This window comes from Camelus dromedarius, chromosome 32 (assembly GCF_036321535.1).
Source record: "Camelus dromedarius isolate mCamDro1 chromosome 32, mCamDro1.pat, whole genome shotgun sequence".
NCBI classification, from domain to species: domain Eukaryota; kingdom Metazoa; phylum Chordata; class Mammalia; order Artiodactyla; family Camelidae; genus Camelus; species Camelus dromedarius.
Genome location: NC_087467.1, coordinates 12,036,893 through 12,062,131, shown reverse-complemented (window position 1 = coordinate 12,062,131; position 25,239 = coordinate 12,036,893). Strand labels below are relative to the sequence as shown.

At 42.5% G+C, this 25,239-nt stretch overlaps 1 protein-coding gene across 2 annotated transcripts in view; it reads right to left on the bottom strand.

Annotated features, from left to right (window-relative positions):
• CHST9 (carbohydrate sulfotransferase 9) overlaps nt 1-25,239 on the bottom strand; it is a 185,093-nt gene that overhangs the window by 118,356 nt on the left and 41,498 nt on the right. The window contains exon 1 of one of the 2 annotated variants that reach the window (XM_031439024.2): nt 61-307. The exons of the other annotated variant lie outside the window; for it this stretch is intronic. Within the exon in view, the coding sequence (XP_031294884.1) occupies nt 61-63 (3 nt within the window). The 5' untranslated portion in view covers nt 64-307. Of the gene's footprint in view, nt 1-60; nt 308-25,239 lie in introns of those variants that run through there. 2 annotated transcript variants of the gene reach the window in all.

Genomic DNA, 25,239 nt, shown 5'->3' with positions numbered 1-25,239 from the left:
CCCAAAGACCTTCAGATTTTGAACTTTTTTTTAGTAGTTTAGTATTTAGTTAGTACCTACCATGAATTGGGGACTCTAATGACACTTGAACATCATTTAATTTAGTCTTCACAATAACTCCATGGAGGAGACGATAATCACTTCCATTTTCCAGTGGAGAAAAGAGGCTCAGAAAAGTTTCTGAAAGGGGCACAAGGTTCCAGTTAGTGATTGGCAGGACTTGACTGTGAACCCAGGGATTGGTACCCTTCCTGAGTGCACTGGCGATGGGGATTAAGGGCAGCTCTGCAGTGTGGGGAAGAACTCAGTTTCCGCTTTCGCATGGAATCAGTGCGGGATTCTGGGCACTTCACTTACCCTCTCTGCATTGTATTTATCTGGAAATGGGGGTAATACTAGTTCTTACTTTGCAGGGTCATTATGAGGGTTCAATAAAACGTTTACATGTTTGGTGTATGATGCTATCACATTTATAAAATTCTCACTTCAGCGCCTGGGAAACAGCAACCTGGCGCATTGCCAGGTGCTTCTCTTTATGGACGTTCCACATCAGGTGGTCCCTAGTAACAGGATACTTCTTTATATTCTCAGGGTCAGTGGCTTCATTTACACAAATATTATAAAGTTCAGCCTTTGTGAGTTTCTCAGTTTTTTTTTTTTTTTTTTTTACCATCACTTCTCTCTCTTGCTTCCCCATAGAATTTCTAAGAGAGAAACAGCTCCCCACTTGGGTGAAGCCCTTTCCTCTCCGCTTCGTGGCATAACTCTTTCCAAATACAAGTTGGCTTGACAAAACACACACTGACGTGGCAAAACCCTCCCCGATTAGGAGCTAAGGTGACACGATTTCAGAATCCAGAGTTTGTGGTTCGAATCCCTCCCCACATTCTGTACTGACCAGCAGCTGTGGAACTGCCCACAGTCTAATACGATCTAAACAGAAATCGGAGGATCTCACTGCCAGAACTGACTCACTGAAACAAGTGGTAAGACCTTGGACAAGTAACTTGGCTTTTCCAAGATTCATAGGTCTCTTTAGTTAGACAGGTAAATACTATCTTTTAATGATACCAAAAGAAATTGTACAAACAGGGATGTGAGAGGATCTCAAGTGCTGTTCTATAGGGCAGGAACAGAGAAGCTTAACTGGGCCACTTTGAAGACCAGCTAGTCTACAGAATAGAAACTGGATAGTTTCTGTTTCTGTCAATTGTATAAAAAGGCAGGCAGAGAAGGTTATTTTATCATTGATGCCTGGATTTATGCTGGCGTTGAAATGGCATCAGCCTCAGCAGACCCTGTGGTGAGCCTCTGTATGGCTGGGTTTAGAGAAACTCCACTTGCTCTTTTGTCTGTTTCTCTTTGGTGAGCTGAGGCGTTGCGAGGACACTTAGGCAAAGACAGCCATTATGAACACGCTGTGTGCTGGGAGCTCCAGGCAGCGTACCTTGCTGCAGAAAGCGGCCCTTCAGAAACATATTGATACAGATAGATCTGGGCCTCCGAGGTTGGCCTGCTGCCTTGGCAGAGCTGACACTCCATCTGCACTCCCCAGCCCTGGGGTCCGCCATCCATCACAGCGTGTAGAAGGCCTGAGAAAGACTGAGTGCACAAAGATTTTTCCTGGGCTGACCGCTCAGCAGAGAAATAGTACAGTCAGCATGAGAAACAATAGTTTTATGTTCTCTTGGAAATTCTCAAAGTACAGAATTTCTTCCCACTTAGATCCACCTGACAAGCACATAATGAATGTGACAAGCAACCGTTCCTTCCAGATTCCCAACACTGGCCTGGGTGAATTAAATCTTAGTGCAAATTTTGATATTCAGAACCTCATTCTGAAGCAGTCAGTTGTTGGCAGAGAAGTTTTTTGGAAGACTTTTAGATGAAGTCAGACTGGGAAAAAAAAAAAAATCCCCAAAACAAAAAACCAACCTCATCCCCAGTGATTGCCAGGTCATAAAACATCTCTGCAAAGTGGGAACTCTAGTCATAGTAATAGATGCTTCAGCTACTGACCAAAGCATTTCTACTTTCCTTTGTACCATAATACATTTCGAGTAAGTTGTGATGTGATGTGAACAATTTTTAAATGACATGATATTCTCAATGTCCTTGGAAGTTCATTCTGTAAAAGAAGCAGGAATGAATTATTTTGAAAACTCAAGAATCTTTTCGTAACACACTGACTCACTCCTGTACTGCAATAACAATGACCATATGTTAAGAAGTGGAGTCAAATTTCCTGCCTGCTCAATCGTCTGGGCCTTCGTAAATTGCTTGACTAATAGAATATGCTAGAAATGCCTGTTTCTTGGTTTGCGCCTTGAAAATCAGGCAGCTTCTACTTCTTGAGTCTTTTAACAATACTTGCTCTGAGAGAAGCCGGCCCCCAGGTAAGAAGTCAGACTAGCCTGAGACCGCCATGCTGCGAGGAAGCTCAAGCCGCCCACACACGGAGGCCACGTGGAACATGAGCTGCCTGGACCGTACAGGACCCTCAACGCGCAGTCCCAGCCGTCCCGACCCAGGTGCCAGGCGTGTGTGGATGATGACACCGTCCTGGATATGGGTCCTCCAGCCCCAGTCACCTCAGCGAACAGCCATACAGATTAGACAAACTGCCCAGCTGAACCTTTCCAAATTCCTAACCTACAACACTGCAAGCAAAATAAATATTTGTTTGATACCATTAAGTTTTGGCATACTTTGGTACGCACCAACGGATAATAAAAACAATGCCCTTTCTGTTTGCCTAGTAAGAATATTTATTGATATACCTATCCACATACACCAATATATACTGATTCTTTTTTCCCTTAAAGCAGGGCTTACCTAGATTCCGTCTTCCCTAAGATGGCTTGCTCAACTATGCCTATAAATATGTTCTGTTATCCAGCACTGTGGCATCTAAACGGCACCTAAACTTGTTCCTGTTCAGGAAAAAGAATAAACCTTCTCATTATTAGGAGTGTGGTTAATCTGTGCACAATCTATGGAGATTAATATGGACTTCGGTTTTATACAAGTATTACAATATTATCCCCTGTCCAGGTTGCCAAGCCAAACTGAAGTGGAGACTGGCCAGTCATCCAGCATTTTCAAACGTGTAAACCATCAACTGCGGTACCCATTTGAAACAACAACATTCAAACATTCCCCCAGGCTTCAAAACCAAAGCCTTTATCGTTTATGGCTGGAATTATACAGAAACCCTCTGAACTGAAATACTGGAAAGATCCAACAGCTATTTCTTGCTAAATAATTAAAAATTATCTTAGTTTCCCTGGATAGGTTTACTTTTAAAGGATACGTTAGAAGAATCTATATTGAATTAAGAGCTTTAATACTATTTAGGGTTCATTTTGTGTAGAAGGCAACAAGGGGAAACGTTTCATTATGAAAGGTAATGATATGAGTCCAATCAGACTCTATGCTTGTGAAGTCAGGGTCTGCTCGCTTTAAATAGCAATTTATTTGGCTAATGGACACACAGCCCTGTCCAGCTTTTCATCTGAGGGAGACGGGCACACTTCTCTGCTCTCTCCCAGGCTCTTAATCATCTCCTCATTAGTGGGTGAAGAAAACTGGTAAGGTCAGAGGTGACCTTCATTTTCCTCTCTGAGATGTCAGCACAGGTTTCATTCCTGCTAGCCCCAGCTTTTTCCTTTTTTATCTTAAAAAAATCCTCATCCGACTCATCTTTTCCTTCGCATTGACCTGCATCAAAGGTTTGGGACTTAGTCGGGGAAGCTCACATTTCACGGACTGCAAAAAGACGATCAAGAAAGTGTGCTTAGATCAGTGGATATGGATTTATTGCTTTTGGACTTTGCAGTGTACTCCGTAATCTTGTAAAACCATCCTCCGTCAACCTGGTTGACTACCCGAGTCTCCTAGAAGACTTGTTAATTATCTAGTACATTTTATGTGGAGGAGAAGAGGCTCGCCAACACGTGGGTCCTTAGAAAGCAATAAGAGAACAAATACTGTCGAGCCTTTAGGTGGAAAGCTAGGTGACAGGTGGAAAGCTAGGCGTCTTCTGTCTGCAACACCCTGTACAGAGTAAACACGCAAGTGGCGGTCAAGGGAAGGGCTGCAGAAAGCAGCGCCTGCAGGCTGCAGGCTCAACGCACGTGGCCTCCAGAAGGGGCTGGAAGTGGGCCTTTACCTGGTAATAGAGACAGAGTGGGAGACACTCCAGGAGGGAAGAGAAATAAATATCATCCGAACACCTAAGGCAGTAAGCTATTTTCTGGCAAAATCTTTAATCAGTATTCAGTGGGAGATGTGATTTCAGAAAAAGCAAGCCAGGGAACAGACACAGTGCAGAGGGCAGCTCCTTCTGATGCAGCCTGCCCACAAAGACAGGTAGCGGAGCATCCCGGGGTGGGCGGGGAGGGTGCAGGTGAGCTGGAAGGGAGTGAGAACACCGACAAGGGTCTTCCCACTGGCTTCAGCACCTGGAAGCTTAGATTTGCACAACAGCAAGAATCTGGCCATCCCAGGGGAGGGGAGTAACTTTCTAGCTTGATTTACTGTAGTGGACATAGCTGAGTGCCTCCCCTCCACTCACTCCTCCTCTCATTCCACGGTGGTACTCAACCCTCCTCTCACATGCATGACGCACAACTGACATAAACAAATCATCCTGGTCCCATGCCCCTTGCTCTAGGTGGTCATTTGACGTTTCTGGCCAGTGACATGAGATGAATTCTGTTGAAGAATTTCGCTGAGCAGTTTCCCATGCCAAAAACAACCCCAACAGATGGAAGAACACATTTCCTTTTCTTTCAGTGGATGTTGTCACATGTGGGTATGATGCCTGGAACAGGAGGATAAAGCCAACGCTGCAAGGACGACCGGAGGGGTCAGACCCCAGGAGGATATCCCTCAGGCTCACAACTAAGGTGCCACGGAACCACCCCATCCCGAGATTTCTTGTCATGGGTTATTTAACCTTTTTGTGTTTAAGTTACAGGTTTTGGTTACTTGCAGCTGAAAGCATCCTTTATTATCCACAGGTTAACCACAAAGTAAGAGTATTCTATGCTAAATAAACTGGGAATGCTAAATGATTTTTAGGATTGCTAATGATTATGCTATGCTAAATAAACTAGAAATAAAACCTGAAGGAAAGGAAAGAGCATTGCCTTTAGGATGGTCCCAGGAATTGTCCCCACAATTCTACTACCACTCCCCAGCCAGGGGCTGCACTTTAGAGGGCCTGGCCTGGTGCTCTTCCAGACACATCACCTCACACAGGGCGAGAAGGACCAGACTGTCTGCCCAGAGAGTCCGCGCCTTACCTGGACTGTGCACTGAGTAGCTGGGACACCAGATTTCCCTGGCCAGGGATCTCTGAGGCCCTGCGGGGTCTGAACGGGCTTCCTCCCCGGATCAGATCTCTAGAAGGGCTGGGGGACCAGACCGCATCATTGGCATAAGGCCTGTGGGGTGTTTAGAGGATGCCTGGGGCCGGGATGGGTGTGCAGACTAGACCCAGTGCATGTGTCTGAGGCCCCTCTCAGTGGTGGAGGGGTGGTGACGGAGGGGAGCAATGGAGGTAGAAAGAAGAGGGGGCTTACACTGGTTCTCCTGCCCCAGCCCAGCGATTATAGGGCAGGTGTGTCATGACACACACACCAAGGGTAGTTCCTTTGAGAATGCACAGGAATGATGGGCACATAGACTCTCTCACTGAATTCGCACAGCAGTTCAAGGGAGGGGAAGGGGAGGTGTCTGCCCACATTTTATAAATAAGGATAATAAAGGCTCAGAGAGGTGAACTTGCCTAAGATTACCCAGTAAGTGTCAGAACATGGATTTGAATCCAGGACCCTCAAAGTTCTCACTGTTTACCACATGTGCTCCCTCTGATTTTTCCGTGACATTGGTTTAATTTCTGTACGAAATTGAAAGACACAGATTGTTTAAATTACCCTTTTTATTTGTGTGGTCTCTAGCTTCCTATCTCAAGATCACTTAGAATTGCTTATTCGAAGGGGGTAAATACAAATGAACGAAATCCAATCAAATTTCTTTATGAATGGGTCATTTTCAAAAAAATTTTTAAATATTTTTTTGGGGAGGAAGGTAATCAGGATTGTTTTATTTATTTATTTTTTAATTTTTTAATTTATTTAATGGAGGTACTGAGGATTGAACTCAGGACTCATGCATGCTAGGCACGTATTCTGTCACTGAGCTATGCCCTCCCTTGAATCACTGTTGAATTTATTTGCTCTTGAAAAAAGTTGAAAATGTTCAACGATTTATACTGGTGTAAAGTAAATGAAGTGGGACAAAAAAGCCTCTCCTTCTCGCGTGGTATTACGGGATACGGATGATCCACTGTCATTTGTATAAAATGTTCTCTGAAGTTTTTGGGAAATGGGTCAATTCTATTCTTTTTCCTTTGTTGTGCAAAATATGTAAGTTTTATTTTCCATAAAATTATCTGAGCTGGCTGCTTACATAGCCCCAATCTGTCAGTTTCATTTTAAATTCTCCAATTCACTATTTGCTACAGATTAAAAAAAAAAAAGTTAGGAGGTGATTTGCATTTTTTTTTTTTTTTTTGGTAAATTGCAGTTTTTTATCTTCTGGTTGAACCAACTGTATTTAAATCTGGGTGAGGGCGGTGGAGGGGAGGCCTGCATCTTCGCAGGGTAGTTCTGGAAGGGGAGACGTCATTCCCACGTGTGCCAGATCCAAGCATACTCTCAGGGCCACCTAAGAGATTTCTCCCAGAATACTGAATACCTAATGGAAAACACTTTGATAATTGTTTTAACTCTGTCATGACACTGTCAAATATTTGGGGGAAAAATCAAGTCTGAGCAATAATAGGCAGGCTGACATCAGTTCCTGAGACACTGATAGGAAATCCTGGAAAAGTGCTAATAGATACACACAGAAGAGTCATTTCAAGAGATGAAAGAAATGTTACAAAATCCAGACCACACACTTGTAATATCTAAGTCTTAGAGTTACAAAACTGCAGGCCATGAGCTCTGCCATCATTTTTCTGGAGTCAGCCTGACAGAGCCAGGTTGCTCTGTCCGGCTTCCAACGATATCTACTCACCCAGATGCCACCCTGGTTAACATGGGCACAGCACTCTGTTTCCTGAGATTCAGAGCAGTTATATTTTTGTAGCAGAAAGTACTATTCGGGCTTGAAACCAAACGGCAAGGCTAGCTTTAACTCAAGAAAGTTCAAAACTTAGAATTTTGTTCTTGGTGTCCAAATGATGCCGCCATGGATGGGTGAACCATTCATCTAAAGAAATATGGTTGGTGCATATTTTTATTTTTTGCCATTTTGGAAATATCCGACAGTATTGCACATGACACCGTAAGCAGTGAAAAGAAGCATGGAATACAGAGGTTTCTTCTGTTAAGCTGATCCTGTCTCTGGTAATGACCAACACTTTCGTCCCCTGGCTGGTCTCCAGAGGCTTTCACTTAATCCCATATTCAACAGGACACTGCTTGGGGTGAGGCTGGCACATGGGTACCCGTTCACCCTGTGATGCACATGCAATCTGAAATAGACTGCCAGCAGCTCAGGGCAGGAGGAGAAGAGGCCAGACCTGCTAGGCTATTTGTCATCTCAAACATTTCAAGCACTGCATTCCACCTCCTAAGCCGGACACAGGCTATACGTAGCCCCTGGCAAGACGTTTAGTTTTGGGGGCACACAAGTAAGTGTTGTAATGTATCAACCCAAGGGAGAGAGAGAAGACTGGGCACCTGGAGCTTTTCTTTCTGTGTTTAAATGACAGAAAACTCTCTGATAAACATCTTACTATTTCGTCTTTAAGGCTAGATAATTCCATGGAATGGAATTAAAATACATATTAAGGACGTTTGCTGGGTGAAGACTATCTCACAGGCAACTACATTTGGTCTGACTTCGGTCTGCTTTCAAAGGACTGCAAGGGTCTTCGGGGGTAGTATTTCTCCCCCCCCCAATTCTGGAAAGTCAGAATTTTAGACCTGACTTTTGTCATTCTGTTATCTTTCATAATCACTGTGTGAAAATAAATGTGCACTGAAAAGACCAATGTTAACAGGAAAGAGGGTTTGCTATTAAAGACAAAACAAATTGTAGCCACTCTTGGCCTTCAAGGAGAGTGGCAGAATGCCATCTCCAGGGAAACTGGTTCCTTAGGAAAATTCTCTGGTGTCTTAAAAATCCATTTTGGTGATGACAGTGAGGCTCCTTGGATAGTTTAGTTGCGAGAGGGCGGAGGGAAGGAAAGGGGGATTTTTCTGTATGATGAAATAAAACGAATAGTGGAGTTGTTTATGCATCTTCTTTGAGAGGTTAAGTAACTGAAAAAAGTAAAGAGAAATGTAGTCTAAAAAGGGAGGGGCTTATATATGAATATGGTGATCAGTTGGGACCAAAGGAAAGATATAACCAATAATAAATTCCCATTTTAGGAAATGGCCAACAAACATTTGGAACCACAAAAACGACTTTCAATATAAGTTGTTTCCAATTCTATGAAGTGTTGAACCCCAAGCTACGGACCTCCCAAATCAACAGAAGAGCTGGTTAGGCATCATAGAGATGTGTGAAGGTGGCAAAAGGCTTTGGACTGGAAGACTGGAGAGCGTTAGGTTCTAGGAGGGAAAATGTGGAGCGGGAGCATAAGCAGAGCACAGAATAGCCAAGGAGCAGGAGGAACGGCAAGCCCCCTGGGCGGCCAAAGGACACTGGACTTTACAGAGTGTGGGGAAAGATTCTGTTTATTTGATTATCAAAAGAATGGCTGACTCAAGAAGGGTAGATGAACTTTAAGTTTGGGCAACAAAATCTAAAGGCAAAGAGCATGCTGTCAGGTGGCTCTTACTGACTCGCATGTTTCGAGCATTACTTCCTAGGTATGAACAAGGCAAAGTAGAGGGGGGGCCTGCACGTGGATCCTCGCTCTTCCACTTAAAAGTTAATGAGATCTGGGCCGACTGCTTTCCCCTCTGCATCTCCATCTCCTCATGTTCAAGATGGAAGCAAAATACGAAACTATTAGCGTTACCATAAAAATGAGAAGAAACGTTGACTATTACGTTTTCAATAAATGCTGAAACCAAAATCACAACTTTCAAGCCACAGTAAAATAAAAATCAATACAATTCCGTAAACCTGCCAAAAATCCCACTATCCCCAAAATGCCTACACTATTCACAAACCTCCTACACACTCATTATTTAATGAAATGACTTAACTGGTTGGCGGTATTTTTACACACAATTTCATGTAAATCTGGTGCTTTTTTTTTTCATTAATGATGTCTCATGACATATTCCACACTATTTGAATTTCTTATGTATATTTAGTTATTAAAAAATAATTAGTTGTTTCTAAAAAGATTAACTAAACGGGTCTCAGTAAATATCAAGAGCTTCCAGGAACTCACTATGTTCAGGAAACACCTTCAAGTCCTGCTAGCGATTATTTCTAAGCCTCCCACTTCTGGAGTGGTTTCTCTTTCACGTGTATGATCCCATTTGGTCTTGATGCCGCTGACCTTTTGTGGTGTTGTTAAGACCAAATTTTCTACATTCAAACCATTAAATTCAACTAGTTATGATCCAACTTTCTAATTGCCTCTTGAAAGCAAAGTGGTACGATTTCTCACTGCACCACCTGATCAATACTTCCACAGTTAAACCAAAGTTTCAAATTCATAAACTCACCTATGGGAATGTTTCTAGTTGGTTATCTGGTTGGCAAACTGTACTGACATCTTACCACTACGGACTTTTTTTGGAAATCCATTCAGTTCAATTTTGTTTAGGAGATTAAGCATTTCTTTGGAGAGCAAAATAGCTAGATCAAAACTGACATGGCGTTAAATTTACAGGGCGACGCTTTCTGGTTTGGCGGTTAGGCTTTAATAATATTTTGTGGCAGTAACAACACGCCACTGCCTGACATTTCCCTCCTCTTTAGAAATTTAAAAAGAAAGAAAACTAAAGAAAAACAAAAAGCTTTCCTGTAACAGGATCAAGGAACTCAACTACTACATCAATTCTGTCCATTTCAATGCAGGGTTAATACCCAACGTATTTCTTTTTCATTTGTCTATTTTCACGGAGAAGTGGACTGTTTTGAGTGTTTCTAGTCCTATGCCCTATCTCCACTTTTCTATAGGCCTTATGCACTCCTTTGTAAAATGAGAATTTAAAAAGGGGTTGTTACCGTGAGCTTTGAGCGTTAAATCTAATATATGTAGATTGACAGGCCATTTGATTATTCTGGGAATAGCCATCCAGTTTTTAGTTTATTAAGCCCCTCTGCCCCTCAATCATTTTATTGCAGCAACACTAGGGCATGGTCTGGGTTCTGAAACTCAAAGCAGATTTTTTTTTTTTAATGAATTATGAGAAAAAAGCAAGTTACAACTACTGCATATTATATTAATTTGGGGACTCTTTTTAAATGATCCATCTTCCCTCTCTTCCATGCACAGAAGACTCTCATAAATGATTCCGTCTCTAACTTTCACTGCCTGCTCCTCTCTCTCCCAACCTCAATCGTGCCCCTTTAAGGAACAAGAATAAAGTGATGAAAAGTTCTCATATACAACACAAATATTTTTGTGGAAATTAACCTGGAGAAAACAAGAGGAATAAAGAGACGCAAGGATGATTTCTTTATGAAATACAGATCCAATCACTATATCCTAAAAACGGTTTTTGACCACTGAACAGAAGTTATGCCAGTTACACCACATGAGACATTATTTTCTCTTATGAAAAGTGAAAAATTGTTAAAAAAAAAAACTTAATCTAAAGATATGCTCCTCCCTTTTAGATCTACAAATAAATGCTGTATGTAAATTAGGGCGATTTCCCAATAGTCTTGTCGCTTTAAATCCTCTCTTAGCATGGCCTTAACCTCCCTGTGCTCTTAACCTTTCCGTTTAACTGTCTGGTAAAATCACATTCTGGGATCAGTCCAAGTCTCTGCCTTTTCATCTGACTGATGAGTGAAGATGCAATAAAATACTCGAATGCGCACCTTTCACAAATAAGATACGTGTCTTCACAAGCACACAGCCACAAATTCATGGTATCCAACCCAAATAGGCTGTCGGTGGGGCTGGAAATTTTGGGTTTCCTTAGTCAGTTCTTTCACCTACCCTTCATTATAAGCATTCCATACCTTCTCTTTTATCCAAAGATAAAGAACATCCCCCTATTTCTTACTTCGCAGATTAAAACTGTCACCATCACATGGGTTTCCCATTCAACGTTCTGCCAACACACCTGCAGTCTTGCAATTCTTACTGCGTTCTCCTTGTCATGATGGAGGAGGGAGCCCTTCCCTCTTCAAGGCTGTTCTTGATCTCCTCCACTCCAGGGTCCCCAGATTATTTCCTTTCTCATTTGTTTCCCATTAGATCCTCGCCATCAATATTTAAATGTGATGCAGTCTCTGCTTTGTAACAAAAGAACAAAGTCCCTCTCCCTGCAAGACGCTACATCACTGTCCATCCGCACTGCCCTGCAGGCTCCTGCGACAGCTCCATGGGGCCAGTCCCCAAGTGTCAGCCCCTCCGTCTGAGTCCCAGCTCCTGCTGGTCCACTTCTGCCGACTGCTCCTGGCTTCTGGGCTCCAGTAACATTATTTCCGCCCCCCAGTCCTGGTGGCGGTAGTGCCCTCTGCTCTCGCTAATCTTGCTGCCCCATGATGCATTGTTGGCCCCTCCAGCTCCTCTGGCACCTGTGTAACCAGAGGAATTATTTTCTAACTGGATCCTATTCTTTTTCTTTTTTTCCTGAAATTATGCCTCCTTTCTACTCAGCCTTCTTCCATCTTTGATACATGTCAGTATTTCATTCATCCTTCAGGGCCCAAGTCCAATCCACCTTTTAAAGCTCTGTGATACTACTTTAAATCTTCAAACTTACTTGATAAATGCCTATGCATGTATCTACTGTCCTTGGGCACTGGGGCACACTCCAGAGGAAGGGAGGAATCACCTGCAATGTGAGATTTATCCTAAGACAACGTCTCTCTTACCGGGTCCTCAATACATTCATTCTTGTATTTTTTCAATTCAAAAATTTAATTTATCGTTTCTTTTGTAGAAACCAGTATTTCCATGGAAATATCTGTATTTCTCATACGAACCCAGTGTTGAGAAAGCCACTGCCAGGACAAAATGGACCATGTGTTATTCCAATAAAAGTGGCACGATCGCTTAAAGACATACAAACAATGGACAGCATTAATACAGTAACAGACGTCCTGGGGTGGGGGTGGGGGGTCCTATATTTTCCTGAGTCTAAGACTGTATCAATGCTAGACACCTTCACAATTAGTTAGTGCAAGGAGTCTCTCCACTTGCCCTCCTTCCCACCAGACACACGTTTACATACGGCGTATGGGATGATCAGCTGGGCGTCTACACCACTTGCAGTCTCCTCTATGTGAAGACGACGCTTTTCCGGCTCAGCAGCGTGAGAGAGCGCGACTTTCAGGATGAAGGTCGGCTCGGTAGTTACTTCCATGCTGGGCAGCGCGGGGACTCTTCTCTGACGGGGCTACAGCGGGGCCTGAAGGCGGGTAGCTGGGAAAGGGTGAGCCAGCCCTGGGGCAGGCACGTGCCCAGGCAGGGGTGGCTCAGAGGGGCGCTGGAGGGCCGACGCGGGAGGGGCCAGGCACTCATTCCCGGACTGACGTTCAGTCCCCGCAGCAGCTCCTTCACGCTCGCGCCCCCTGTCGGCCTCCCCAGGAAACTATTTGCGGCTTCTGACATTTCATGCAGCTCTCAACTGTGTTTTACTTACTTTTCATGACTACATCTATTCTTTTTCCCCTGTATACAGGGCAGTCCATCATACGTTCTATTTCTCTGGGTTCACATTTATTATCTCCTCTTGTCTTACTTTTTTCTAATCTCAGTCGTGTCCACAACTCCACGAGGGGGAGCTGGTATAATTCACCCTTGATAAGTTGGAACTGAGTTACAACTGACACAGAACAACTTGTCTCACCTAGGGTAGCCTATCTGGTGACAAAGTTAAGAACAGAACACAGGTAATTCATATTTTATCGTAGCACTTTTGAATATGACATCTCGCTGTTTACCATTCCCTTCAAATGAGTGAAAATTTGAGACTAACATCCTTACCTTATAAAGCACGGAAGCAACTTTCTCCCAAAAGGTATGTTATTTTGAAACCTGTGATTTATTTTGGGCAGCTTAGCTTGAAGCATCTTTTCTCAAATTCACCTCATTTTATTCTCTATTATTTATCCCAGATATCTGAATCTACATGTAGACGACCTACTCAGTAAATGATGGAGTGTGTTATTCCAATAAAAGTGGTGGTTATTCCAATAAATGACTGGTGTGTATTTTCAAACAAAGACAAAACTATAAAAACGCCTTCAAGTTAATGAGAGTGACTTGTAACAAATTACATTTAAAAAACAGCCTTGGAGGGGTATGAGATTTTGGGGTGTGTTCCTTTGCAGAATTGAATAAAAGTGGACTCGACTAATGTTATCCTTTCTTCTTCCGACAAATAGTGACTTCCGCTGGGAGATGATGATCACCATAGCTTCCTACCCTCCTGACCCCTCCCCCAGCCCCCAAACCTTGACATTCACGTGGTGCTCCTGGCCTGCCTCTGCGTAGTAGGACTGGGCAGTTTGCGTCCTGATGTTGAGATTCTACTTGTAAGAAACACAGTCGCTCTTTTCTGTTCCTAGCTTTGCATAAGCAACAATTTTTACACTCTGTTTTTTAATGTATTATTGAGTTTGGAACAGAGCATAACAATACATAAGATTTAATACATATTAAGTCTTAATATAAGGTAAGTAATATTAATACACAATACTGTATAATTTATGCATAATTATATAAGTGTATGTTATAGTTATTACAATATAATTATATAACTATAACACAGTTATATAATTATACATTTTATATAAAATAGTCATATAAGTATATATTTATTTCATATAAAATATAATTATATAATTACATCTTTTATCTAATATATTATATAAATGTTATTTAATTACATCTTTTATGTAATATATAATTACATAAATGTTATATATAATACTATCTAACATCTAACATACATGTAAATCTTGTATATTTATAAACTGAGAACACAGCAATACATAAGATGTGACAGCTATAACGGAGTCACTGAAAAGCAGTAATAAAAATAATGCTTTAAAGAAAACATTCCTCACCATGTTTTTTTTTTTTTTCAATTTTTAAAAGCTAGGAAGTATAGACCATAGATCACGGATAAATAAAAGTGAAGTGCCCCCAAACTGGTGCAGCAGTTGCCTCTCTGACTAGCACGCGTTGCAGCTCTTGTGAGAGGTGCTTTTTTTTGCTGATACATTTTATTAGTTGCAAGAAGCTTCACTGGGTGACATAGTTGTCATAGTCATTTTACAAACTTGTCCAACCAGCTAGCAAATATACTAAACTTCCACTACTTTACAAATGGAAATAGTAACGTGTGCGTGCACACACACACACACAGGGAAATCCTTATTTCCGGAAGGATATCAAAGAAGGGATAAAACAAACTCCGGCTGCCAGCTGGCCTTATTCAATCATTCATTCTCAGCGTCTGATTCAGTGTTGAGAAAATACTTTCATTCCATCTGACTCCAAATGGTCTGAAATTCTTACAAATATACATCACTTATCCTTTTTCAGGTAAAATTCGTTAAGAACATAGATTACTGGCCCACGACAACATGTAAAACTTGGCCATATCAGGAATACTTTTTTTGTTTCCAGCAACACCTAAACATCTCATTTACTAGGCATCAGTTACATACAATGATCTACCTCCTCCACAGTCATACATATGCCCACAAGTGCAAAACTTCTAATGATCCTGTCAGAGTTGGAAAACACTGTTCTCAAGTGCACAGTGTGAGAAGGACTAAAATTAATTACAAAACATCTAAATATTTAAAGATCTGCCATATTTAGGGATTTCCTAGGGCACCTAGAAGATTGTCGTGGATGCCTGAATCCAAGGGGCAAATCATAAAATTCCAGGAGATCAAACAATTTTAATACATGTGCCAATGCCAGGCCCCTTAGACCCTGGTCCTGATAAAGATGTGAAGTCCACAGAGCTGCAACCCGAGAAGCCACCGGGGCCGTCCTGCCATGGTAACATCATTTACCGTGTCATTACCACTGTCACCGTGTCCTCAACCTCAAAGCATGCGTGTCCAGGTGATAAATTATTGAATCTGACATTTCTCGACATTCATGAAGCACTCTGGCAGAAGGACTCAGCTCCCTTAACTAATTTGTGCAGTTTCAAGACAATAGGCTCTACTGGGAAAGGATTAAATTCCTGAGAGTTTACTGAAATGACATAATTAGAAGTTTTAGGCTCTTTCTGATATGGGACAACCCCAGAAGCAGTAGCAGTAATCATCCTATTTAATTTAATAAGGGGCCAATTTGTTTTTAATGAACGTGTGTGTGTATGTAATACTGGTTCGCTTCAGTGGGCTTGGCTTCTCCTAGGCCTCTAAGGTTCCATTTGAAAATGATTTTCAAAAGGGAAAAGTCTCCAGAATGCTTGGAATGCTTTGCTACCTGACCAGTACATGAACCCTGGGACAGGCGTGGGTCGGGGCGGCAACTAAGAGCCCGCATGCCACGCCCAGGAGGTCAGAATGAACAAACACAGTCCCGTCCCAACTCCTGGCTCAAGCCAGTTAGGTTTTCGTCTGTGTTTAGCAGAATAAGCCCAGAACAGACATCCTGTCTGCAGTCAACGCAAGGGGCTCCATGCTTTCCTCCCCATGACCTTGGAGTCTTGCAAATGTGATTCTGTTGAGGATGTGAGCTTCGAGTGCCATGCGTCACTCTTTCATCCACGATCAGGCCAGTAAGGTGCTTGACACAAACCTTTGTACGGAGGTTGCTCCATATTTTCTGCACACAGTGGGAAAGGAGGTGAGAGCTTCATGCCCGAGGAGCGGGGAGGAGGTGAACCAGAAGCCACACATTTCGCCATTTGGAGCAGTGATTTGTCACACGGACTCTGATGGCCTTAGTACAGAGACTAACTGCAAACATTGATCAGGGAATTCTCACTCTTCTGGAAGAGGCAGTCCATCTACATTTTATACCACGTTCATAGAAGGTGCATAAAATTCTGAATTTATAGCTTCACAGGGTTCATTCACCCTGCCAAGCTAGAGTTTACTGACTCGTCTGTGTGGAAACTTTGGAACAATTTTTGTTACCATTATTGGTGGCGCCACGGTGGTTTTCCACTCTATCTTTACCGATGTTCAGAATCCATCGCATTGATAGAAGCAAGAGGAGTTACTGCAATTTTAATTATAACATGGATGCGAATCAAGGAAAATTCTAAATGGCTAAAATTCTGATCGGTAGACTTGAAATGCTCTTAGAATGCTTTAAGTTAGCCACTAAATAAATACACAGACTCCAATGTATTTGTATACACTTGACCATATAGTTTTTTTCTTTTCTGTATGCTCACTTAATTTCTGCCCAAATAGAATATATGTTTTGGTAAGAAGGAAAAATACCTTCCTTATCTGCATCTTCCACAGCACTCAGCACAGCGCCCAATAAATCCTCATTAAATGAGTCTTGAAAACAAAAACTCCATTCATCATAGATAATGTTGTGGATAGTGGGAAGGGAGCCTTGGTTTGGAGATTTTTATTGCAACAAAGAAATAAACTTCTTTGGGGAAAGTGGGGAGTGATCAAGTGACTACATCTCTACCAGTTCTGTGTATTTTTCAGTCCACGTGCCTGAAATGTAATACGGAAGAAAAATGGGTAACTTGCTAAAAAACAAATAAGCAAATAATGCATCTTGTTCGTGTAAAGACAGAACACAATACAACATGGTAGAAAGAATTCACTATTTGGTCCGTTATTGTTTCTACAAGAGAGAAACAGGGCCCTCAAGTGTGGGGTGCAGACCAGGGGCACCAGAGTCTGGTACTCCGGAGGTGCTAAGTGACTTTCTTGAAGCTGTCACGTAACAGGTGACAGAGTGCAGATTCAAGCCTCATCGAGCTGGCCCTAGAGCCAGAGCTCCCTGCACCGTCTCCACCCTCTGGTTACCTCTGTTGGACAGCTCAAACAGGAAGGCAGAGTGCGGCCTTCTTTGACCTCTTGGAACATACACATTGGGTGACACAAAGCTAAGTAACTGGCGACGGGTATGGCTTCGAACTGTCATTAAAATATGAAAGAGGATTTCCCTGGGTGAGAAAGGTCTCTGAGAAGAAAAGGCAGAAGATCCCTGGGGGAATACAGTGTATGACGATTGCAAGAACAGGAGAGTGGTCTCGAAAAGGAGGTAGCGGCTACACCTTGAATTGTACTAAAACTTGTCTATAGAGTTTGAGTACAATTCTCCAGGCAATGGACAGTTAATGGAGTTTCAGCTCGTGGTATGATGCAGACTTATTTTAGGAAGACAATGTTTGCAATCGTACCAAAATTAGACTAAGAAAGAACAGATCTGCTCAGAGTCCCTTGGCTATGGTTGCTGTTTCCGTTCACCGTATAGCACTGCTGTGTGGGTACCATCTTGTCCCCTGGTTTCATTTATAAACAGCCCAGAAGACTCATGCTGAGAATCTTCTCAGGTCTCCTTGTTTATGAGTCAGTTTTGTCAGTGAAATGCGCTCTAAAATTACACAAGAAGGGAGCTACAACAGGTACCGCATGTGTATGGTGGACACGCAGGTTTCAGTAATGAACTGGAGCTGGTATGGAAAGGCAGAAAATTTTCAGATTTACAGTGTGTTTCTTAACCACGTGTCTGTTAATGCTCCGGACTGTGGCTGGTCCTCAGCCCCGACTCCCCATCGTGCTGATGAGGAGGAAGAATGGCTCCCTTGGTATCTTTGAGGGAATTTCACAAAGACAGACATAGTTTTGCTGCTGTCATTTCAGTGTAAACTTTCCCTGAATTGATAAACATCTCCGGATCACTATTCTAATGGCATGTTTCTCCCTCCTAATAAGCTGCATTTGGGGGACAGCAGTCTGGATGAAGGGTGATTGTGGGCAAAAAACACAGCATGCTGCACAGATTCCCAAAAACTTGCATTCCTGCCCTATGTTGTAGTACCTTCAAATCTCAAACCCATTTATTATTCAGGGCTTGTCTCTTGGTCCCCCGTCAATTTCCCCAGTTCCTCGGAAACTGAAGTCTTCCATCACGCTTAGCAGTTCTCTCTGAAATTTCCTGATGTCAACCAGCCACTCACCAAACACCGACCAATCACCTCTTCTGTTAACTTCCTCTACTTGTTTCCTGGAAAACCCACCAATGATTCTTTACTAGACCTGTATGAGTCTCTTGTAATTGTGTTCCACCTGTCCATTTGCATTTCCCCTCATAGCTATGGCTTTAGCTACTTTTCAAACACATGGATGAGTGGGCTGCTGAGACTCAGAACTGCCTGGTTTTGGTTTTTTATCATTAGTTAAGTCAAAGTTCTTTACAACTTTTGAATATAAAATGATGCAAACAGGTATATTTATAGACATAAGCAAATTAGCTTTTTTCTTGTTTGGGTAAGTAAATTATATGTGAATAACATTAAATGATGTTTCACTTAGACAGATAGTTTTGTCTGATAAATACAGACAATCCCTTTAAGAGACCAAGAGTTTGGATTAGACATTTATACATTTACAGATACTGGGATATAGATAAGGGAAAGGAAAAATGAAAAGAAAAAAATGCATCTAAATAGAAATATCAGTTTTTTCCATTCCAAAAAATTCTTTTTCAGGATAATGATATTTCTTTTCTTTTTTTTAAACCAAGAAATATCTGAATAATTTGGGAAAAGTTGAAAGGAGAGGAAGGAGTGATGGCAAGTGTAGAAAAAAATTACACTCTATTATCACCTCTTATCCTTCCAAACAAAAAAAAAATCACTGTTGATTATAAGTACAATGTACCATAAAGCTACTATCCTTGAGGGAGGGTATAGCTCAAGTGGTAGAACGCATGCTTTGCATGCACAAGGTCCTGGGTTCAATCCCCAGTACCTCTTCTAAACATAAATAAATAAATAAATCTAATTATCTCCTACTCCCCCCCAATTTTATTTTAAAAAGCTACTATACTTATTAATGCATTTCATATTGGGATATATAAATTTTTTTTCCAATTCTGGTCTTTATCAAGTCCAAGGGGACAGGAACTTTATTTTTCCCAGAAATTTTTAAATTAAAATATCTTTATTCTATGTCCTCACTACACAGGACAGTCATATCTTGCATTCATTGATAACAAAATATATGATAATTCTCAGGGTAATTAAGGGATAATTATAGGATGAGGAGGTCAGAAGCCTTGAAAATGACAGTAGTGTTTCTAGCAAATCCCACTACCCAGAAAGATTTACGCAGCAAATAAACAGAACACGTTAAAGCAAATAATACTGCAGCATCAAGAATTTGCGCCCACAACAGGGATGGCCTCTGGACACCTGGGAGCTGGATCTCATTAAGTCAGTCCTTAATCAAGGCACAACAACCTTTTTTTCTCCTACAAACCCACGGGACACAGCCTACCGGTTCCTGGGATTTGATGTCTGTATTTACTCTAGCAAGTGACATTTGTTCCTGGTGTGAAGGAGCTGGGTTATTTTCAGTTTTGCTAAGAAATTGCTCATTTTTGCCTTGGATTTAGACAGCAAAATACTGAGTGATTTATCTCCTGTCTTGAGCCCAGATAAGAACGGGCATGTGGCCACAGTTGAAGGCCAGGCAAAGCCTCTGACCAATCCAACTGAGATCTGTGTTTCATCTAACTGTTTGGGCCCAAGCTAGCCCTGACAGCTTGTTTATTCCAAGGGAGCATGCAGCCATGGGGTGGGGGCTGGTTTCTCCAGAGCCAGACTCTAATTGGTGCTGACGCCAGCTGCCTGATTTCCATCACCTTCCATCTGAATCAGTTCATCATCGCCACTTCATTTGTCTGCCAGCGGCTCCCAGTGAATTTCAAAATTGATTTTGACAACTTTTGTTTTTAACCTCAAGGCGCTGCCTGGGTTCACCTAGGTGAGTTTGACAATTTGATGTTTCTCTTCATAATCAGGGAAGGTTCAGGGCCAGAGCCAGCCTCTGAGCCCTGGGCACTTTTGAGAGAACTTGGGTCTCCTTGCCTTACTCATTAGCAGGACCGGGAGCTCCCGGCTGAGGAGAGAAATGGGGAAGTCTAATTTTCTTTATTTAGGTGGATGCAGAGTTGAGTAATTTATTACCAGGGTGGTCTGAGAGGCAGATGGAGAAAGACAGAGCTTTTGCCTTGGGGTTTAAACACATTAAAATAAATCCTATTGCAACAGTGTAAATGTTTATTGTAGAGTTCCTCGCCAGAATTTTACAGCCTAGTTTTTGGTTTGGACTGTTTCGTTTCTGCCACCTTGATACAAGTTCTGTTTTGCTAATTTGCTTCTGGCCTTTGCCTCCTTGCTTTCTCCGACTTCTAGGTTCTACTGTTTCCTCTTGCTTTGTACCGTGTGTCCAACATGTCCTCCTGTTTGCAAGTAATGGGTATTATTTTCCTGCCTGAAATCTTTCTGTTCCCTTTATAGGTGTCAGGTTCTCTGACATTTCTATACTAATTGGGATCTTTTGGGCTATAATGAAAAGAAATTTGCAACTCCAACTGGCTAAAAAATAAAGATATTTATTTTCTCCCATCACTGGAAGCTCAGACCCCAGGCTAGGGACCATCTGGGCCACATGTCATCATGGACTCAAATTTCTTCCAGTTTCCTGCACGGACCACCTCAGCCTTAGAGTCCTGATGAGGCATGTTCCCTCATGGTCACAGATGGTCATGGGGTGGCCTCTGCTGTTTCTAGGTTGCATACCTAGAAACAGAATGTCTCTGGGGAAAAGGATGGGGGATGGGGTGAGGGGCGGGGCATCGTTCATTCCCCAGTTAGATATGTCAGGTCTTCCGGCAGACATCCCTTTGTGTTTCGGGGGCTAAATTTGGATTATACGCCCATTCCATTAACTAGGGCAATGGTGATCTTAGACCAGTGGTTCTCAAAGTGCAGTCACAGGCCAGCAGCATCAGCATCACCTGGGGATGTGTGAGGAACGCCGGTTCGCAAGCCCCAACTGAGATACGCAGACTCGGAAACGCAGAGGCTGGGATCCGGCAATCTGCACTTTAACAAACGCTTCAGTGATTCTGATTCAAGTTCAAGATCGATGTCTACTAATCACCTGGGGCAGAGTGGATTTAGGAGTCTACTGCTATGACCTCTCCAATATCTCTCGTGGAAGAGGCCTGAGTTCCCGAAGTCATTCTTCTTTAAATACCGGTGTGTAGTCAGGATATAAACTCTGCATTTCTACTGTTAAACTTATCCCTAATTATACATTCTATTCTTTCTAACGCTACTATAAATGGGATTCTTAATTCCACTTCCAATTGTTCACTGCATGTACAGCAATACAAATTACTTCTGTGCATTGATTGTCTCCTACAACCTTGCCAAACTCATTTATTAATTTTTTGGTAGATTTCCATATTTAAGATTATGTCATCTGTCGATAGAGATATTTTTCTTCCTTTTTCATCTGGATACCAGACTTCACTTTCCACCAAACATTTCAGATCCAATTCTGAAGACTCTTTTATTAAATGACCAAAGGATGAGCAACATAACCAAGTAACATATGAAAAGCGTACGCTATTTTTAAATCACTTGGATATTTAGGATAGGAAACATTTTATCTACCCTACATCAGGCCTTGGGCTAAGTGCTTCCTATAGTATTTAATATGTTTACACCAGCTTTGAAAGTAAGTATGAATGACCCATTTTATGGATGAGAAGACAGAGGCTCGGAGGGCTCAACATCGGGGAGTTGGAAATCTGCAGGCAAAGTGGGGATCTGAACCTGGGCTGTCTGACTTCAAAGTTAGACTTAAAAACTCTTTACAAGTAAGAAACTCAACTACTTTACAAAGAGATTTAATTAACAGGAAACAAAATAATAGCAGCACCCTGGAGATGTGCGGTTGGCTCTGGAGCAAGCAGCCCGCCTGCCCCCCAGGGCCTCTGCGGCTGTGCGCACCTGCAGTTCCCACCGGACTCCCTGCTGGCCGCTGTCTCAGGCCATTTCTGCCACCGGACTGCTTTCACTCACATAGCAGCAGCCCTTGGTCTTGTGAGAATGGCCACTATTCCTTCTGGCCTCTCCTTCCCCCACCACCCGTGCCACCCAAAGCAACATCTCCTGGCTCAACCATTATATGGTATTCAAGTGTAATGAAGATGTTAGTGATTTCTGTTCGACAATCAATGAAGTTGATTCAGAGTTATGATTTGTATGCATTTAAGTGAAGATGCATTTATTTTGATCGAGCAGTTTCCTTTTATTTTTTTTTTTAATTTTGGAACCCAAAACTATGCCTGTCAGCAAACATTTTCATGAGTTCTTGGACAGATCACAGACTCTGGGTATGGGGCTGATGAGAGCTGCCTTTGGTTAAAACCATTTTCTCGCCCCTTGGACCCAGTATTTCTAAATGATTGACCCACCCAACCAATACCTATCTTTCCATTTTAATTAATAATGTGCACCCATAACCTCACGGAACTGATGGGAGCAAATACAAAGGACTTGTTTTCTGCTAAGTCATTCAGCCACATTATAGAGAAAGATACAGCATCCACTGGACTTTCAGAAGTTTTGAACATCATTTAAGAGCTCCTAGTGGTCTGAGCATTTGGGATATGGGGACCTCACTGTGGGGACTGCGGGGTGGCTGTTACTAAAAGTCTTTTTTCAGTTGTAACATTTTGTGGAAAAAGACACAACGAAACACTCCCAAGAACATTACAGCCTCTTCACTGAACTTTGCTCTTGTTTCTCTAGCTAATGGCCCGGTTACTTGCCCTTTCCAGTGGGTCCCGAGCTATTTTCACAGCTTAAGGCTCCGTTTACTTTAAGCCTATACCTGGACTGCACGTGATTATCCCCCTATCAGTTTTTTGCCGCTTTCTCTCTAAGCCTTTTCTATGGCTTCTTCACTTCCTTCTCTTTTGAGAAATTCCATCTGGGGGATGTCTCCTTAAGGACTTATTCCAGGCACCAACCGTTTTTTTTAAAGGAGACTCCCTTCAGACTCATTCAACAGAGAATTACCAAATATTCAGTATGTATGAACAGGCACAGTACAGCATGCTGAGAATACAGCAGTAAATCCAATGCGGTCACTCATTTATAGTTTAATGGGCGAGATCAGTATTAGACTATCCAACAGTCACACAGGTAAATTAACAATTACCAATTATGGTAACTGCAATGAAGGAAAGGTACAAGGTACTGATAGAGAGCATATCCAAGGAACCTGACAGAGATGGGTCAATCAGGGAAGACCTTAAGGAGGTGGTGATATTAAACCTGAGATCTTAAGTGTAAGTAGTAGTTACGTGCACAGACGGGCAGGACTATTCCAAACAGAAGAAACAGCCTTTAGAATCATCCTGAGGTTTAAGTTTTACATTTTACACTAGTAAGGACATTTGTTAGCCAAAGATAAAGCACATTCTTCCACTCTGGCTGAAACAGACAAAGAGGAAACAGATGCCTCTATTAAGAGCGCATTTGGGAAATGAGTAAAGAAAGCCATGATTGGAGGAGAGATCAGAGCGTGCTCCCACTCAGCCTCCTCCAGGATGCTCTTCTCCTGATATAACAGGGCCAGAGGTTCATGACCAGGTTGCCACAGATGATTGCAAATGCATTATGCTTCCGTTTGCTCTTTTCTACAGCTAATCTCAGAGCGAAACTCCTCCAGCCCTCCGCCATTCTGTGTCCCTCTTGCTCTCAGGGTCAGTGGCTCCTGAGCCTGGTTACTCAGCAGAATCCCTTTGGCTGCTAAAATCTGTAAGGCTTCCCAGCCAATTGCAGAACTACTGAATTGGGGTGTCCCAGGGTGAGACTGTGGTAATCCACATAAAAAAAAAAAAAGCTTCTCAGGTGCTTATGATTTGAAAAAGGATTGAGAAACCCTGTTATACTCCCAGCTTGTGCCCCTGGGCAAGTTACTTACCCTCTCTGTGACTCCACGGCAAACCGAGAATCACAATGGTTCTATTTATGGGGTTGAGGTGAGTATAAAAAAAAGGTAGAGAATCCTGACTTCATGGAGCATATCTGGGTAGGAAACACAGTCATCGAAGGAAATGCCAGTCCCAGGGACTTCTACCTCAGGACCGCCCCACAGATAGGAATTCCACTGAGTCGCCTCTGGTGGTGATTTCTGAGGTTACTTTAAGAGCTGGGCAGCTGCCACAGAGCTGAATGGGGCAACATGAATATCAGCTGGTTTAAAAACCTGCCTTCCTGCCTTCTTTAACAGTATTGCCTCTATGTTCCCCACCTCCTTGACTGGCCCAAAGCTGTCAACTGTCAGGCCATACTTTCTGTGAGACCGTGAGGGAAGGTCTGCAACCCAGGCTGGCCAGTTGGAATAGTTATCTCCATGGGAACAGCCACTGTAGCAGAGGATGCCAGCAGGATGGAGCAGAGTCCGTTTCCAGTAACTGACATGGGCACCAGGGAAGACAGAGGTCTCTTCTTTGTAATTGCTATCAATAAAGATGATGCGAGTCTGGAATTTCCCCTATCTTTGCCATCAAATGCAGGTACCCGCTGTGGACGCAGCTGTCCAGAGGAAAGCAAGTCCAAGAGAGGAAGCCAGAGATGGGGGGGTCCTAGTAACGACACTGCTGGACACTGGATCGAGCTACTTCTGAAACCACCGTGGACTCCCCAGGCCTGGGCAGAGACTACGGGAGTCTCCTGCGGAATGTATCTACCTATTTATCTGTTGGTTTAACTTACATGGAGATGGATTTCTGTCCCTTGAAACTCAGAGTCCCTAATTTGAAAAGACACGTGCACCCCAATGTTCATAGAAGCACTATTTACAATAGCCAAGACATGGAAGCAACTTAAATGTCCATCAACAGATGACTGGTAAAGAAAATGTGAGATACACATATATATGAATATTACTCAGCCATTAAAAAGAATGAAATAATGCCATTTGTAGCAACATGAATGGACCTAGAGATGACCAAAGTAAGGGAAGTAAGCCAGAAAGAGAAAGAAAAATACCATATATAGTCACTTATATGTTGAATCTAAAAAA